At 48.0% G+C, this 17,290-nt stretch overlaps 1 protein-coding gene across 4 annotated transcripts in view; it reads left to right on the top strand.

The window, feature by feature from the left end:
• The window catches only part of LOC140722400 (NACHT, LRR and PYD domains-containing protein 3-like), a 58,879-nt gene extending 43,109 nt beyond the window's left edge, over window positions 1–15,770 (top strand). For all 4 annotated transcript variants that reach the window (XM_073037151.1, XM_073037150.1, XM_073037152.1 and 1 more), the window contains 4 exons: window positions 3,183–4,920; window positions 14,469–14,555; window positions 14,711–14,878; window positions 15,043–15,770. In XM_073037151.1, the coding sequence (XP_072893252.1) occupies window positions 3,183–4,920; window positions 14,469–14,555; window positions 14,711–14,878; window positions 15,043–15,130 (2,081 nt within the window). In that variant the 3' untranslated portion in view covers window positions 15,131–15,770. The remainder of the gene's footprint in view (window positions 1–3,182; window positions 4,921–14,468; window positions 14,556–14,710; window positions 14,879–15,042) is intronic.
• Window positions 15,771–17,290: the final 1,520 nt, after the last annotated feature.

Here is a 17,290-nt window from a genome sequence, read left to right as displayed (position 1 = left end):
GAGCCCCTGGCTCAGAGTTGGAGACCTCTTCCCAGAAACAGAAGAGATCATTGTAGCAATACAGGACAAGGTTGTTGACACATGTCGTTATCAATAATACAGAATAAACGACCAATAGATTCAGGACGATAAATGCTGAAAATTACAAGGGAAACCAGAAACAATCCAACACTTTCCAACATCCTGCAGTAATTTAACTGAATCTCATGACTTGCACAAGCACAATCAAGTGGTGGACAACATTCCCAAAAAGCTTGCTTGAACTACAACTGATGAAAAACACGATAACCTACAATAAGTACAAGCCTGCTCCACTTTTAGAGTTAGAGTCCTTCATATCATACTGCGTCCGATCATGATTTCAGATAGGATAATACATGATCTGCGTTCGGATGTAATTTTACAGGATAAACAAGCAAAAGCAACTTTTGAAATATATATAGCCATTCCATACACACATAACTTACAGAAATGAATTAGTAAAAAACAATACCAGAAATATGTTGAATTGAAAGGGCAAAATGAAAGACTATGGAACACGAACAGGGTATTATTTATCCCAATCGTAATATCAATAACTGGTATCATCCTAAAGGCTTTACAGAATAGTATTAATAAATTAGGCACACACGGCGATACTTGTGTAAATCTTCGAAAACCCATAACACTATACACCACGAGAATAGTCTGAAATCTCCTATCAATTGAGACATGAGTGTGCTTGGCTATGCCTGTACCTCAAGTTTTACCAGTTTAGGCTAAGATAATAATAATAATAATAATAATAATAATAATAATAATAATAATAATAATAATAATAATAATAATAATAATAATAATAATAATAATAATAATAACAATAATAATAATAATAATGACTTATTTATAAAGCACCTTTCATCCAGAGGATGCCGTTCAAACCGCATCACAACGGGATAAAGTGCAAACTGGAAAATAAAAGACAAAATGTGTCAGTCCTAATATACACCTCAGACTTCTGCACAGTACTGTAGTTTAAGGTGTTGATTTCTACAGTTTAGGAACATAGTCCCAAAAAAACTCAACGCTGACCTCCCAATGATCCTTTGGCCTTCTACCTTATCGTCTGCCTGGACTGCATTTTCTCGGCAACTGAAGCACTGTTTCCCTGAACTATTCTGTTCCATTTTTCCTTGTACAACCTCATTGCCCCGATGTGATGTAATGATCTATTTGGATCGCATGCAGAAAAGTTTTCCATTTTACAGTGGGGCTGTCACAATAATAAACCAATTTACCGATTCATTGTCAATAATACAGTGCCCATTGGTTGCTTAAGATTGTTATAGCCGGGGGGGGGGGGTAGGGGGGGTGACAGTGCGGATGAGCTGCCACGACCTATTAAATGCTCCCAGTGGCGAGTAGCCTCTGTCCAGCTCTTGGCCTTCACGTGCGGTTTAGCCACTAATCCCGGTGGAAGCGTTTCTTCTGACAGGAGAAGGGGCAGAGGCGGGTTACTGGTGCCTTACAACCAGTCACTTTGGGCAGATGGGGCTTGTCGGCTGTGATTGGCAGCTCACCCAGGAACAAGAAAACTCTGATCTCAAACCTCCACTGCCTTGTAACTGTAACCCCTCATGGGGAAGAGTTTCGGAGTAAATCCAGTGGGAAAAGCCTGGAGCTGGAGTCCCTGAGTCAGTGTTAAATGGTGTTCAACGCAGACTGGCATCTCCTGCGACACCTCTGGTGCCAAGCTGTGTCAGTCTCTGCCGTTCCTTTGTGTACATCAGATGCATGGAGAGAGGGAGCTTGCTACATCGGCAGAAGCTTCCTCTCCATATCGGAGTGTCCCGGCTTGCAGGGGCAGGACATCCATGGTCGACTCTGACAGACGGAGGCCTCATTAGACAGAGCCCCACACCCCCACAGCAAGACTGATGAGTAGCAGTTGCCAAGACTTCACCACCCTCTCCCACAGACACGATGTACATCACTGAGACAGACGCTTGTGGCTTCTTCCATTAACACAGATTCCACCTTTCCACCAATCCTCCATCACTGCGATTGAAAACTACCCATTTTCATTCCTGTCATTCCGATGGGTTATCGATCCGCAACTTCACTGTGATTCTCCCCAAGAAGTTGCCCGACTTGAGTATTTCCCGCGTATTCTGCTCCTGTTTTGATGCAAGAGCAGTGGACACCTGTGACTCCCCAGTGTGCAGATCGGCCAAAATGCACAGTGTCCTGCTCTCCATAGTTCCACACCAGATCAACATTAACATCCTCTGTTAATGAGGCAAACAATGCTTTAAATATAGTGAAATGTTGTTGTAACGGGAGTGCAGTCAGGATTGCAATAGGATATTCAAGATTCAAAAACTTTATTGTCATTCCAACCGTACATCAGCTCTTCAGGGCAGAATGAGACAGCGTTTCCCAGGAGCAGTGCAATCATAACATAACAAACGCAACACTAAATAATAAACACAACAATAAATAGTAAAACACAACAGCCACATGTCGCTTTAAATCAAGTTGTAAGTGTCCGGTCCAAGTTAAAAGTGTCCAAAGCAGAGTCAGGTAGAGCAGCTATTTAGCAGTCTGACTGCCTGTGGGAGGAAGCTGTTTAGTAGCCTTGTGGTTTTAGTTTTGATGCTCCTGTAACGTTTGCCTGATGACAGAAGAACAAACAGTTCATGGAGAGGGTGTGAGGGGTTTTTAATGATGTACCGTGTCTTCTGGAGGCATCGACGTTGAAAGGGGTCTTGGACAGAAGGTAGGGAGACCCCAATAACCTTCTCTGCTCCCCTAACCACCCCCTGCAAGGCTTTTTTGTCGGCAGCACTGCAGCTGGAGTACCAGGTTGTGATGCAAAAGGTCAGCACACTCTCAACCACGCCTCTGTAGAATGTAGTTAAGATGTTAGTGGGGAGTGATGCTTGTTTAAGCTTCCTCAGAAAGTGCAATCAGGGGAATGTTCACCTTCACAAATAACTAGAACCAGAACATGAGGATTGGACATTTTCAGGGACATCCATTGCTGTCCATTCCGTGTCTGTGAACAGAATTTTACTTTCTGTCCATGGAAGCATTGAATTTATTCATGTAATCTCAAACACTGAATGCTGAAATACCGTTATAAAGTTCTTTGTCAGATGAGCCATTTAACGTTTTGAATATGTTCTCTGTTCCCATGGAAGATGTTCAACAGAAACACAAGGAGACTCTGCGGGCACAAACTGAAACCCTGGGAGTGAACACGATCCTGATGACGGAGAAGGTGAAGGTTTTCCAGCTGGCTGATCGATACGCTGAGCTCACGGTCATTTCTACTGTTCGAGATCGGACACTGGTGGAACATGAGCTGCTGGCGAGAGGCAGAGAACATGAGGATTATAGAGAGGAACAACTCCGCAGACAGCTGGAAAAAATTCGGACTGATCAGTTGTTCCAGAGCAGCTTTTCCCGGCGTAAATCCAAATCTGGGAGTTCAGCAGCAGTGGCCGGAGTCCCGGGGATCGGGAAAACAACGATGGTACAAAAGATTGTTTATGACTGGGCCATGGGGAAAATATACCAACAGTTCCAGTTTGTTTTCAGTTTCAAATTCCGAGATTTAAACAGTATTAACTGTCGAATAAACCTGAAGGAACTGGTTCTGGATCAGTATCCTTACTTTGGGAATATTCTGAGAGAAGTCTGGAAGAACCCAGAGGGATTATTGTTTATATTCGATGGTTTAGATGAAATCAAACACAAAATCGATTTTGCGGACAGTCGGAGAGAAACAGAACCCAAGCACCAGTGCCCAGATCCCGAGTGGAAGTGTGAAGTGTCGGACATTGTGTACAGTTTAATCCAGGGCAAGCTGCTCCCAGGGTGTTCAGTGCTGGTGACCACCCGTCCCACTGCGTTACATTTATTGGAAAAGGCGGAGATCAGTTTCTGGGCTGAAATCCTGGGATTTGTTGATGAGGAACGGAAGGCATATTTCAACAAACATTTTGAAGATCAGTCGGTGGCGGAAGCTGTTTTCAAACACGTGAAGGAGAATGAGATCCTGTACACCATGAGCTACAACCCCTCCTACTGCTGGATCCTCGCTCTGACACTGGGCCCCTTCTTCACCCAAAGAGTCAGGGACCCACAGCGAGTTCCCAAGACCATCACCCAACTGTACTCCTACTATATTTATAACATCCTGAAAAACCACGGCCGTGAGATTGAGAACCGCCGTGATATGTTACTCAGGGTTGGTCAGATGGCCTTCAAAGGAGTGTCCGAGAAAAAGATTGTGTTTACAGATGGAGATTTGATCAACTACAATCTGCAGCCTTCCCAGTTCCTGTCCGGGTTCCTGATGGAGCTTTTGGAGAGAGAGGATTCTGCCCAGAGTGTGGTGTACACATTCCCACACCTCACCATCCAAGAGTTTGTAGCTGCAGTCGCACAATTCCTGAAACCACATCCCGGGGGTATCCTGAAATTCCTCACTGAAGCCCACAACACGACGGATGGGCGATTTGAGGTATTTCTCCGTTTTGTTGCTGGTCTCTCCAACCCAAAGACAGTTCGGGGCCTAGAGGAGTTTCTGGGTCCATTTCCTAATGAAACAACCTGCCGGGTGATTGACTGGGTGAAAGAGGAGGTTAAACGCCACAGTAGAAACACGGGGAGTGAAGCTGGTAAAAGGAGGCTCCTGAACACATTGCACTATCTGTTTGAGTCTCAGAATCGTGGATTGGCTCAGGCCGCACTGGGATCTGTGGAAACATTTTCATTCCGTGGAATGACGTTGAACCCGATTGACTGCGCTGTCCTGTCTCATGTCATCGGACTCTGTGATACAATAAAACACTTCGACCTGCATAACTGCCACATTCAGTGTGAAGGAATCCAGCGGCTGGGACCCGGGCTGCACAAGTGCCAGGAGTTGAGGTAACTTGATTTATCTCTCACTCGGAACTGTGAAACTGTTCTATTGTGTCATTTCAATGTAAAGGGATTTGGGTTAAACTGTGATAAATCAGATTGTGAAGAATTGTGACAAATGCCCAGGGGATCAGTCAGTAATTCCCCAAGGACGGGAGGGTTCCGTGGTTCCTTGTGAAGGGATGATGGAGACTTCATCAGATCAGTGAACAACGACCATTGGTTTAATGGTAGTAAATCACAAGAATGGCCGTGTTTCCTGCTGCCTGTGACACGTCCATTGACAATGTTCCTTCTCACTGTTACTGACACCCAGACCGACACTGACTGCAGTAGGTAGGTCGGAGATTCACACCCCCTTCCCGGTGAGGGACAAGAGACTGTCAGCAGACTGTCCCAGTGAGAAGGAAAGAAATACCATTGTGAGATTGTCCTCCCCTGCCCTTGATAGTGTGTGACTTTGTTCACTACCAGATACACAGAGACGAGGCCGCATCTCCTCTGGGTCACTGTTCAGACCCGACACACACGTACAAAAATTTTCTGCATCCTCTCGGCTTGTAGGATTATCGTTTACCTTTGGAATCCTCCTGTGGGATTTTTTATCCCAATCCCCCTTCGATTCTTAGGGATCTCGTCCCCATCCCCATTCCTCCTGTGGGTTCTCTCTGCTACATTCCCTTCCCTCCAGTGGTATCCCTTCCCATCCCCCATCCGCCTACCGGATCTCTCTCCGCAAACCCCCTTCATCCTGTGGGATCTCACTTCCCCATCCCCCTTCCTCCTGTTGGATCTCTCCTCCCCATTCCCCTTCCTCCTGTCGGATCTCTCTTCCCCATCCCCCTTCCTCCTGTGGAATCTCTCTTCCCTATCCCCCTTCCACCTGTGGGATCTCTCTACCCCATCCCCCTTCTTCCCGTGGGATTTCTCTTCCCCATTCCCTTACCTCCAGTGGTATCCCTTCTCATCCCCCATCCGCCTATGTGATCTCATTTCTCCATCCGCCTCCCTCCTGTTGGATCTCTCCTCCCCATCCCCCTTCCTCCTGTGGTATCTCTCTACCCCATCCCCCTTCCTGCTGTGGGATCTCTCTTCCCCATCCCCTTTCTTCCTGTGGGAACTGACCTCCCCATATTCCTTCATAGAATTGTAAAATCATAGAACACTACAGCACAGAAAACAAGCCATTCGGCCCTTCTGCTCTGTGCCAAAACTTTATTCCGCTAGTCCCATTGACCTGCTCCCAGTCCATAACCCTCCAGACCTCTCCCATCCATGCATCTATCAGATTTATTCTTAAAACTTAAGAGTGTGTCCGCATTTTCCACATCAGATGGCAGCTCGTTCCACACTCTCACAACTCTCTGAGTGAGGACGTTCCCCCTAAACCTTTCCCCTTTCACCCTGAAGCAAAGTCCTTTTGTAATTTATCTCTCCTAATCCGTGTGGAAAGAGCCCATTCGCATCTACCCTGTCTATACCCCTCGTAATTGTGTAAACTTCTATCAAATCTCCCCTCATTCTTCTGCGCTCCAAGGAATACAGTCCTAACCTGTTCAATCTTTCCTTGTAACTCAACTCCTGAAGAGCCGGCAACATCCTCGCAGATCTTTTCTGCTCACTTTCAGTCTTACTGATATCCGTCCTATAGTTCAGTGACCAGAACTGCACACAATACTCCAAATTTGGCCTCACCAATGTCTTATACAACCTCACCATAACATTCCAACTCCTATACTCAACTTTGATTTATGAATGCCAGGATGCCAAAAGCCTTCTTTACAACCCTGTCTCCCTGTGACGCCATTTTCAGGGAATTGTGTATCTGAACTCCCAGATCCCTTTCTTCCTGCGCACTCCTCAGTGCCCTACCATTTACTGTGTATGTCCTACCTTGATTTGTCCTTACAAAATGCAACACCTCACACTTGCCTGCATTAAATTCCATCTGCCATTTTCTGGCCCATGTTGCCAGTTGGTCCAGATCCCTCTGCAAGCTTTGAAAGCCTTCCTCGCTGTCCACAACGCCTCCAATCTTAGTGTCATCAGCAAACTTGCTGATCCAATTAATCACACTATCATCTAGATCATTGATATAGGCAACAAACAACAATGGTCCCAGCACAGATCCCTGAGACACACCACTAGTCACAGGCCTCCAGTCTGAGAAGCAGTGATCCACTACCACTCTCTGTCTTCTCACACACAGCCAATTTCGAATCCAATCTACAACCTTTCCATGGGTATCTACTGTCTGAACCTTCTGAACTAACCTCCCATGTGGGACTTTGTCAAAAACCTTACTAAAGTTCATGTAGACAACATCCACAGCCTTTCCTTCATGTGCATTCTTGGTAACCTCCTCGAAAAACACTACAGGATTCATTAAACACGATCTGCCATGAACAAAGCCATGCTGACTATCTTTAATCAGCCCTTGGTTGTCCAAATCCTCGTATATCCGATCTCTCAGAACACCTTCCAATAATTTACCTAATCCCGATGTCAGGCTCACTGGCCTGTAATTACCTGGTGCACATTTGGAGCCTTTTTCAAACAACGGAACAACATGAGCTACCCTCCAATCCTCCGGCACCGCACTTGTGGTGAAGGACATTTTAAATATTTCTGCCAGGACCCCTGCAATTTCTACACTAGTCTCTCTCAAGGTCCGAGAAAATATCATGTCAGGCCTGGGGGATTTTTTACCTTTATTTGCTGTAAGGCAATAAGCACCTCCTCCTCTTTAATCTCTATATGTTCCATAAAACATAGAATAGTACAGGCCCTTCGGCCCACAATGTTGTGCTAACCCTCAAACCCAGCCTGCCATATAACCGCCCACTTTAAATTCTTCCATATGCCTGTCTAGTAGTCTCTTAAACTTCACTAGTGTATCTGCCTCCACCACTGACTCAGACAGAGCATTCCACGCACCAACCACTCTCTGAGTGAAAAACCTTCCTCTAATATCCCCCTTGAACTTCCCTCCCCTTACCTTAAAGCCACGTCCTCGTGTACTGAGCAGTGGTGCCCTGGGGAAGAGGCGCTGGCTGTCCAATCTGTCTATTCCTCTTAATATCTTGTACACCTCTATCATGTCTCCTCTCATCCTCCTTCTTTCCAAAGAGTAAAGCCCTAGTTCCCTTCATCTCTGATCATAATCCATACTCTCTAAACTAAAGTTTTGTAGAGCTGCATCATTACATCGCGTCTCTTAAATTCTATCCCTTGACTTATGAAAGCTAACACCCCATAAGCTTTCTTAACTACCCTATCTACCTGTGAGGCAACTTTCAGGGATCTGTGGACATGTATCCCCTGATCCCTCTGCTCCTCGACACTACCAACTATCCTGCCATTTACTTTGTACTCTGCCTTGGAGTTTGTCCTTCCGAAGTGTACCACCTCACACTTCTCCGGGTTGAACTCCATCTGCCACTTCTCAGCCCACTTCTGCATCCTATCAATGTATCTCTGCAATCTTCGACAATCCTCTACACTGTCTATAACACCACCAACCTTTGTGTCGTCTGCAAACTTGCCAACCCACCCTTCTACCCCCACATCCATGTCGTTAATAAAAATCACAAAAGGAAGAGGTCCCAGAACAGATCCTTGCGGGACACCACTAGTCACAACCCTCCAATCTGAATGTACTCCCTCCACCATGACCATCTGCCTTCTGCAGGCAAGCCAACTCTGAATCCACCTGGCCAAACTTCCTTGGATCCTATGCCTTCTGACTTTCTGAATAAGCCTACCGTGTGAAACCTTGTCAAATGCCTTACTAAAATCCTTGTAGATCACATCCATTGCACTACCCTCATCTACAGGCCTGGTCACCTCCTCAAAGAACTCTATCAGGCTTGTTAGGCACGATCTGCCCTTCACAAAGCCATGCTGACTGTCCCTGATCAGACCATGATACTCTAAATGCCCATAGATCCTATCTCTAAGAATCTTTTCCAACAGCTTTCCCACCACAGACGTAAGGCTCGTTGATCTATAATTACCTGGACTATCCCTACTACCTTTTTTGAACAAGGGGAAATCATTCGCCTCCCTCCAATCCTCCCGTACCATTTCCGTGGACATCGAGAACATAAAGATCCTAGCCAGTGTTTCAGCAATCTCTTCCCTTGCCTCGTGGAGCAGCCTGGGGAATATTCCGGCAGGTCCCGGGGACTTATCCGTCCTAACAACTCCAACACATCCTCTCCATTAATATCAACATGCTCCAGAACATCAACCTCACTCATATTGTCCTCACCGTCATCAGGTTCCCTCTCATTGATGAATACTGAAGAGAAGTATTCATTGAGGACCTCGCTCACTTCCACAGCCTCCAGGCACATCTTCCCATCTTTATCTCTAATCTGTCCTACCTTCCCTCCTGTCATCCTATTGTTCCTCACATAATTGAAGAATGCCTTCGGGTTTTCCTTTGCCCTACTCGCCAAAGCCTTCTCATGCCCCCTTCGTGGTCTTCTCAGCCCCTTCTTAAACTCCTTTCTTGCTACCCTATTTTCCTGAATAGACCCATCTGATCCTTGCTTCCTAAACCTCATGTATGCTGCCTTCTTCCACCTGACTAGATTTTCCACTTCACTTGTCACCCATGGTTCCTTCACCCTACCAGTCTTTATCTTCCTCAGCGGGACAAATTAATCCCTAACATCCTGCAAGAGATCATTAAACATCGACGACATGTCCATAGTACATTTCCCTGCAAAAACATCATCCCAATTCACACCCGCATGTTCTGGTCTTATAGCCTCATAATTTCCCCTTCCCCAATTAAAAATGTTCCTGTCCTCTCTGATTCTATCCTTTTCCATGATAATTCTAAAGGCAGGGAGCGGAGATCACTGCCCCCCAGATGCTCACCCACTGACAGATCTGTGACCTGACCCGGTTCGTTACCTAATACTAGGTCTAGTATGGCATTCCCCCTCGTCGGCCTGTCAACATACTGAGACAGGAATCCATCCAGGACACATTTAACAAACTCTGCCCCATCTAAACCCTTGGAACTAATCAAGTGCCAATCAATATTAGGGAAGTTACATTCACCCATGATAACAGCCCTGTTATTTTTGCACCTTTCCAAATTCTGCCTCCCAATCTGCTCCTCGGTATCTCTGCTGCAACTAGGGGGCCTATAGGATACCCCCGTAGAGTATCTGCTCCCTTCCTGTTCCTGACCTCCACCCATACTGACTCAAAAGAGGATCCTGCTATATTACCCACCCTTTCTGCAGCTGTAATAGTATCCCTGACCAGTAATGCCACCCGTCCTCCCCCTTTCCCCCTTCTCGATCCCTTTTAAAGCACTGAAATCCAGGAATATTGAGAATCCATTCCTGTCCTGGTGCCAGCCAAGTCTCTGTAATGGCCACTACATCATAATTCCATGTATGTATCCAAGCTCTCAGTTCATCACCTTTGTTCCTGATGCTTCTTGCATTAAAGCACACGCACTTTAGCCCTTCTACCTTACTGCCTTTACACCCTTTATTCTGCTGTTCTTTCCTCAAAGCCTCTCTATGTGTCAGATCTGGCTTTACTCCATGCACTTCTTTCACTGCTCTATCGCTCCGGGTACCATTCCCCTTGCAAATTAGTTTAAACACTCCCGAACCATGCTAGCAAATCTAACAGCAAGGATATTGCTCCCCCTCGAGTTCAGGTGCAACCCATCCAATCTGTACAGGTCCCACCTTCCCCAGAAGAGATCCCAATGGTCCAAAAATCTAAAACCCTGCCCCATGCACCAACTCCTCATCTTCTGGCAGATGTGACTCTGCGGGAGAGGGGAGTTGCCCCAAGACTGCCACATCTCACAGGAAAGGCACATCACCGTCTCAGGAGGCATTGTAAGGACCTGTCAAAGCCTCAAATCTCCACTCACTCACTGGCCGCTTTCCACAGGCCGCTCCGCTTGAGCTACCCCTCTGTTTATTTGTTTGAGCTTTTCAAACTGCTTGGTCAATCAGCTGCTTTCTGCTGAGTCTGAGCTATTCAAATCTTGGTTGTCTTGATTTGCACAGTCCAACTGCCAAAACTGCCAGAATCTCTCGAGTCAAAGCCTCAAATTTCCACTCCTTCACAGGCCCATTCACTCACTGGCCGCGTTCCATGACACTACTGTTTGTTTCCTTTAATTCCATATCCGCTTTGCAGTTTCCTGAATAGACACTGACGCAATAAAACTGTTTACGATCTTCCCCATCTCGTGATGCTCCACACATAGACGACCTCTCTGATCTTCTCGGGGACCAATTTTTTCCTTTACTATCCTTTTGCTCTTAATATTCTTGTAGAAACCCTTCGGGTTTACCTTCACATTATCTGCCAACACAACCTCATGTCTTCTTTTTGCCTTCCTGATTTCCTTCTTTAGTATTCCCTTACATTTTCTATACTCTTCAAGTATCTCATTTGTTCCCTGTTTCCTGCAAATGCTAAACACCTACTTAACCAGATCGCCAATATCCCTTGAAAAACAAGGTTCCCTGTGCCTGTTAACTTTGTCTTTAATCCTGGCAGGAACATGCAAACTCTGGATGTAAGCGAAGTTCAGTAACTCCACTTACTGAATACATCCTTTACAGAAACAACTTATCCCAATCCACTCTTCCCAGATCCTCTCTCATTTCCACAAAATTGGCCCTTCTCTAATTCAGAACCTTAACTGGTGGACCAGTCCTATCCTTACCCATAATTATCTTGAAACTAATGACATTATGGTCACTGGACGCAAAATGTTCGCTTACACATACTTCTGTCACCTGACCTGTCTGATTCCCTAATAGGAGATCAGGTACTGCACCCTCTCTCGTTGGTACCTCAATATATTGATTTAGAAAACTTTCCTGAACACATTTGACAAACTCCACGCCATCTAACCCTTTCACAGAGTGGGAGTCCAGGTCAATATGTGGGAAGTTAAAATCCCCTACGATTACAACTTTCTGTTTCTTACATTGGTGTGCTAACTCTCTACAGATTTGCTCCTCCAATTCTCTCTGACTGTTGGACCGTATATAATAATATCCTATTAGTGTGGTCACTCCTTTCCCGTTCCTCAGCTCCACCCATACGGCCTCTGTAGACGAGCCCTCCGGGCTGTCTGGTCTACGCACAGCTGTGAGATTCTCCCTGACTAGTAATGCCACTCCTCCCCCTTTCATCCCTCCCCCTCTATCACGTCTGAAACAACGTAACTTCGGAACATGAAGCTGCCAGTCCTGCCCCTCCTGCAAACCAAGTCATACTAATAGCAATAATGTCGAAATCATCATGTGCCAATCCACGCCCTAAACTCATCTGCCTTACACACAATACTCCTTGCATTGAAATAGATGAACCTGAGAACATTTCTATCACGTACAAACCATTGATATCTGTCTATACAGGCAATCCTCGCATGACCATTATCCTCCTCCACATCACTATCTGCTCTACACTCTGCCCCCTCCCCCTGCAACCTTGTTTAAAACCCCCGGAGCAGAACTTGCCAACCTACCGGCAAATATGTTAGTCCCCCTCCAGTTCAGGTGCAAACTGTCCAATTCGAACTGGTCTCACCTCCCCTGGAAGAAAGCCCAATTGTCCAGAAACATGAACCCCTCCATCATGCACCATCCCCTCATCCACGTATTTAGCTGCATTATTTCCAGCCTCACTAGCACGTGGCACGGGCAGCAATCCACCTGTGGTATCACACTTTCCCATCCCCCATTCATCCTCTGGGCTCTCTGCCCCACTCCCCCTTCCTGCTGTTGGATCTGTTCTTCCTGAGGTATCTCTCTTCCGCATGCCGCTTCCTGCTGTTGGGCCTTTGTTCCCAATCCCCCTTCCTCTTGTGGGATTTATGTTCCCCTTCCTTAACCCTCCTCTGCGATCTCCTTTCCCGATCGCCCTTCTTCCTGTTGGGCCTCTTTTCCAAATCCCCCTTCGTCCTGTACGATCTCTCTTCCCCAACCCACATCCTCCTATGCGATCTCTTCCCCATCCCCCTTCCTCCTATGGGATCTCTCTTCCCCATCCCCCTTCCTCCTGTAGGATCTGTCTTCCCCATCCCCTTCCTCCTGTGGGATCTCACTTCCCCGTCCCCTTCCTCCTGTTGGATCTCTCTTCCCCATCCCCCTTCCTTCTGTGGGATCTCTGTACCCCGTCCCCCTTCCTCCCATGGGATCTCTCTAACCATCCACGGTGTAGGGCCTCTATTCCCATCCCCCCCCCCACTTCCTGGGGGTTTCTCTACCCCATCCCCTTACCTTCCGTGGGATCCATTTTCCCCATCCCAAATCCTCTTGCGGGATCTCTGTTCCCCTTTCTGCTTCCACCTGTGGGATATCTCTTCCCCATCCTCCTTCCTACTTCGGGATCGCTCGTCCATCCGATTTCCTCCTGTGGGCGCTCACATCCCCACCCCCATTCCACCTGTGAGATCCCACTTCCCCATCCCCCATCCTCCCGTGGGGCCTCTGTTCCCATCACCCCACCTCCTGTGGGAGCTGTCTTTTCCATCCACTTTCATCCTATCTCTCTTCCCCATCCCTCTTCCTCCTGTGGGATCTCTCTTCCCCATCCCCCTTCCTCCAGTCGGATGCCTCTACCCTATCCCCCTTCCTCCTGTGGGAGCTCTCTTCCCGATCCCACTTCCTTCTGAGGGATCTCTCTTCCCTGCCCCCTTCCTCCTGTGAGTCTGCTCCCATGCCCCCATTTCCTGTCGGATCTCTCTTCCCCATCCCCCTTCCTCCAGTGGGTCCTCTCTTCCCCGTCACTTCCTCCTGTGGAATCTCTCTTCCGCAACCCCCTTCCTCCAGTGGGTTCTCTCTCCCCCATCCCCCTTCCTCCTGTGGGATCTCTCTTCCCCATCCCCCTTCCTTCAGAGGGATCTCTCTTCCTCTTACCCGTTCCTCCAGTGTGAACTCTCTTCCCCATACCCCTTCCTCCTGTGGGATCTCTCTTCCCCATCCCCCTTCCTCCTGGGAGTCCTGTGCTCCTATGCCCCCTCTTCCTGTCGGATCTCACTTCCCCATGCTCCTTCGTCCTGTGGGATTTCTCTTCCCCATCCGCATTCCTCCTGTGGGAACTCTCTTCTCCTTCCTTCATCCTCCTGTGGGATCTCACTCCCCCATCCCCCTTCTTCCTGTGGGATCTCTCTTTCGCATCCCGCTGTTGGTCCTGTGTTCCCAATCCCTCTTATTCCTGTGGTATCTCTCTTCCCCGTCCCTTTAGCTCGGGTGGGTCTCTTTCACTGTGTTCCATTGACATTTCTGCATTTCGGTCAGGAACCCTTTTCTCTCCATCAGGGAATGAGAGAGAATATGTGGAGTTTACAGGGTCACACCGACAGACGAAATTACTGACATTCGGTGAATTCATTGGAGCTGGGCAGTGAGGGACATTGACAGTGATGGGAACTACGATCAGTGAATTAATAAAGGGTTTAATGTTTGCTGAAATATCCGAGTGAGAGAAATTGCCTCAGACCCACGGTTTTAATCTCTACGTTCATCAATCTGTCTGTTTGTGTTTAGACTGAATGGTAATGAACTGGAAGATTCAGGAGTGAAACTGGTGTCTGCGGCTCTGAGGAACCAGGAGTGTAAAATACAGAAACTGGAGTAAGTACCAGACTGTGGGAGATTGTGTTTACAGTTACTGGGTGTCTGACACTGAACATTAATGTGATCAGTAATTGTGTTACTGATAAACACTGGGGATTTGTACCGTCTCATGTCTCTCTGTGTCCTTCACCCTCACTCTCTCTCATCTCCAGGCTGTGGGATGTCGGTCTCACAGATTCTGGTGCCGAGGATCTCGTCTCCGCTCTCAATACAAAACCATCACTGACGGATCTGGACCTGGGATCAAACTCTCTGACAGACGGATCTGTCCCCGCTCTCCGCCGCCTCATACTGACCCTCCCGAGTCTGGAGTGGATCGGGTGAGTGTTTGTGTTAATGTTCAATGTGATAAAATATCAGCGGATCCGCGGGTTTTCTGGTGATATTTGTCTGTGAGTGTTGTTGAAACATTAACCCCGGTCCCCTGTTACTGACACTGTTGTGTCATCTGTTTATTTCATCTTTATTCTCCCATCTGTTTCAGGCTGGCGGGGAATCGGTTCAGTTCGACCGGGAAGGAGGAACTGGGATCTCTGCAGGAACTCAGACCCGGACTGAGAGTGTATCTGTGAACATCTGAATGTGTGAACACATCCCCGCCTGCCGGATGGCGGCATTTTGGCCGACTCCCCGCCCTCCCCTTTAACTCCCGCCCTACCTTTAATGGCCGCGCGCCGGGGCTGATTCCCAACGGTTTTAACGGAACCGGCACCAGTCCCGAGCTCGGTGACATCGGAAGCGGTCCCGCAGTGACATATTTCCGCCTGTTGTCCGGCGGCGCAGCTTCCGCCGGATGTGCGTGTACGAGACTTCCCCCACGTGAGACCCCGGGGTCCAGGGTTCAGTCTGAGACACCGGTGTCCCGGGGTGGGAGGGATGATCCCGGGGGAGAATCCTTTTGCCCCCTTTGCTGAGGACGGTGCATTCGGCAGCCTGGCAGATATAATGATGTTAAATGGACAAATCCCTCGGCAGTGACCCTGGATCTGCAGCGATCCCGGACACGGTCCTGAAGTGTGATTTTATAATCATCGGTTCCCCGATGCAGAGTGACGGTGAGAAACGGGACTGATTATTCAACCGGTCACTCCTTGTCGCCGGTCAGTTAATTGTGTGTAACTGTGAGCAGATTATTTATTCCCGCACGTTAGCAGCTCACACATTGTTTCATTTATATTTCTCATAAAAAATCAATAAACCACTGTATCTTCCTGTCTTGTGTCGGACTCGAGTTTTATTTGAGGTTTCTCTTGCCCTCCACACCCTGTGCACTGCAACAGTGGGTCGGAGCTCCTCACTTTGACACAGTAGCGTCTCAGTTCCAGGCTGAGGGAGGTCGGACAAGCAGAGACTAGGAGCCCAGGATCTCATCTCCACCAGATAGATAGATTGATAGATAGATACTTTATTCATCCCCATGGGGAAATTCAACATTTTTTCCAATGTCCCATACACTTATTGTAGCAAAACTAATTACATAAAAATACTTAACAGTAAACATATGATATGCATCTAAAATCACCCTCTCAAAAAGCATTAATAATAGCTTTTAAAAAGTTCTTAAGTAGTTTAATTAAATACATTGAGTACAAACCCCGGCACTTTAACATATCTTACTCCTGGCGGTTGAATTGTAAAGCCGAATGGCATTGGGGAGTATTGATCTCTTCATCCTGGTTTGATTTACATTTGTAAATTTATCACACCCGGGACCTGACATAGAGTGAATTTCCCTCCCAACCGTCCCATCACACACACCCGGCACTTGACATAGAGTGATTTTCCCTCAACACCGTCCCATCACACACTCCCGGGGTCAGACACAGAGTGAATCTCCCTCCACACCGTCCCAAAACACACTCCCAGGGTCAGACACAGAGTGAATCTCCCTCCACACCGTCCCATCACACACTCCCGGGGTCAGACACAGAGTGAATCTCCCTCCGCACCGTCCCATCACACACTCCCGGGGTCAGACACAGAGTGAATCCCCCTCCACACGGTCCCATCACACACTCCCGGTGTCAGACACAGAGTGAATCTCCCTCCAAACCGTCCCATCACACAATCCGGGGTCAGACACAGAGTGACTCTCCCTCCACAGCGTCCCATCACACACTCCCGGGTCAGACACAGAGTGAATCTCCCTCCGCACCGTCCCATCACACACTCCCGGGGTCAGACACAGAGTGACTCTCCCTCCACACCGTCCCATCACACACTCCCGGGGTCAGACACAGAGTGACTCTCCCTCCACAGCATCCCATCACACACTCCCGGGGTCAGACACAGAGTGAATCTCCCTCCGCACCGTCCCATCACACACTCCCGGGGTCAGACACAGAGTGAATCTCCCTCCGCACCGTCCCATCACACACTCCCGGGGTCAGACACAGAGTGAATCTCCCTCCGCACCGTCCCATCACACACTCCCGGGGTCAGACACAGAGTGACTCTCCCTCCACACCGTCCCATCACACACTCCCGGGGTCAGACACAGAGTGAATCTCCCTCCGCATCGTCCCATCACACACTCCCGGGGTCAGACACAGAGTGACTCTCCCTCCACACCGTCCCATCACACACTCCCGGGGTCAGACACAGAGCGAATCTCCCTCCGCACCGTCCCGTCACACACTCCCAGGGTCAGACACAGAGTGAATCTCCCTCCGCACCGTCCCGTCACTCACTCCCGGGGTCAGACACAGAGTGACTCTCCCTCCGCACCGTCC

Source organism: Hemitrygon akajei, unplaced genomic scaffold (assembly GCF_048418815.1).
Source record: "Hemitrygon akajei unplaced genomic scaffold, sHemAka1.3 Scf000076, whole genome shotgun sequence".
NCBI classification, from domain to species: Eukaryota; Metazoa; Chordata; class Chondrichthyes; order Myliobatiformes; family Dasyatidae; genus Hemitrygon; species Hemitrygon akajei.
The sequence above is the reverse complement of the archived record's forward strand: the minus strand, read 5'-3'. Positions and strand labels throughout refer to the sequence as shown.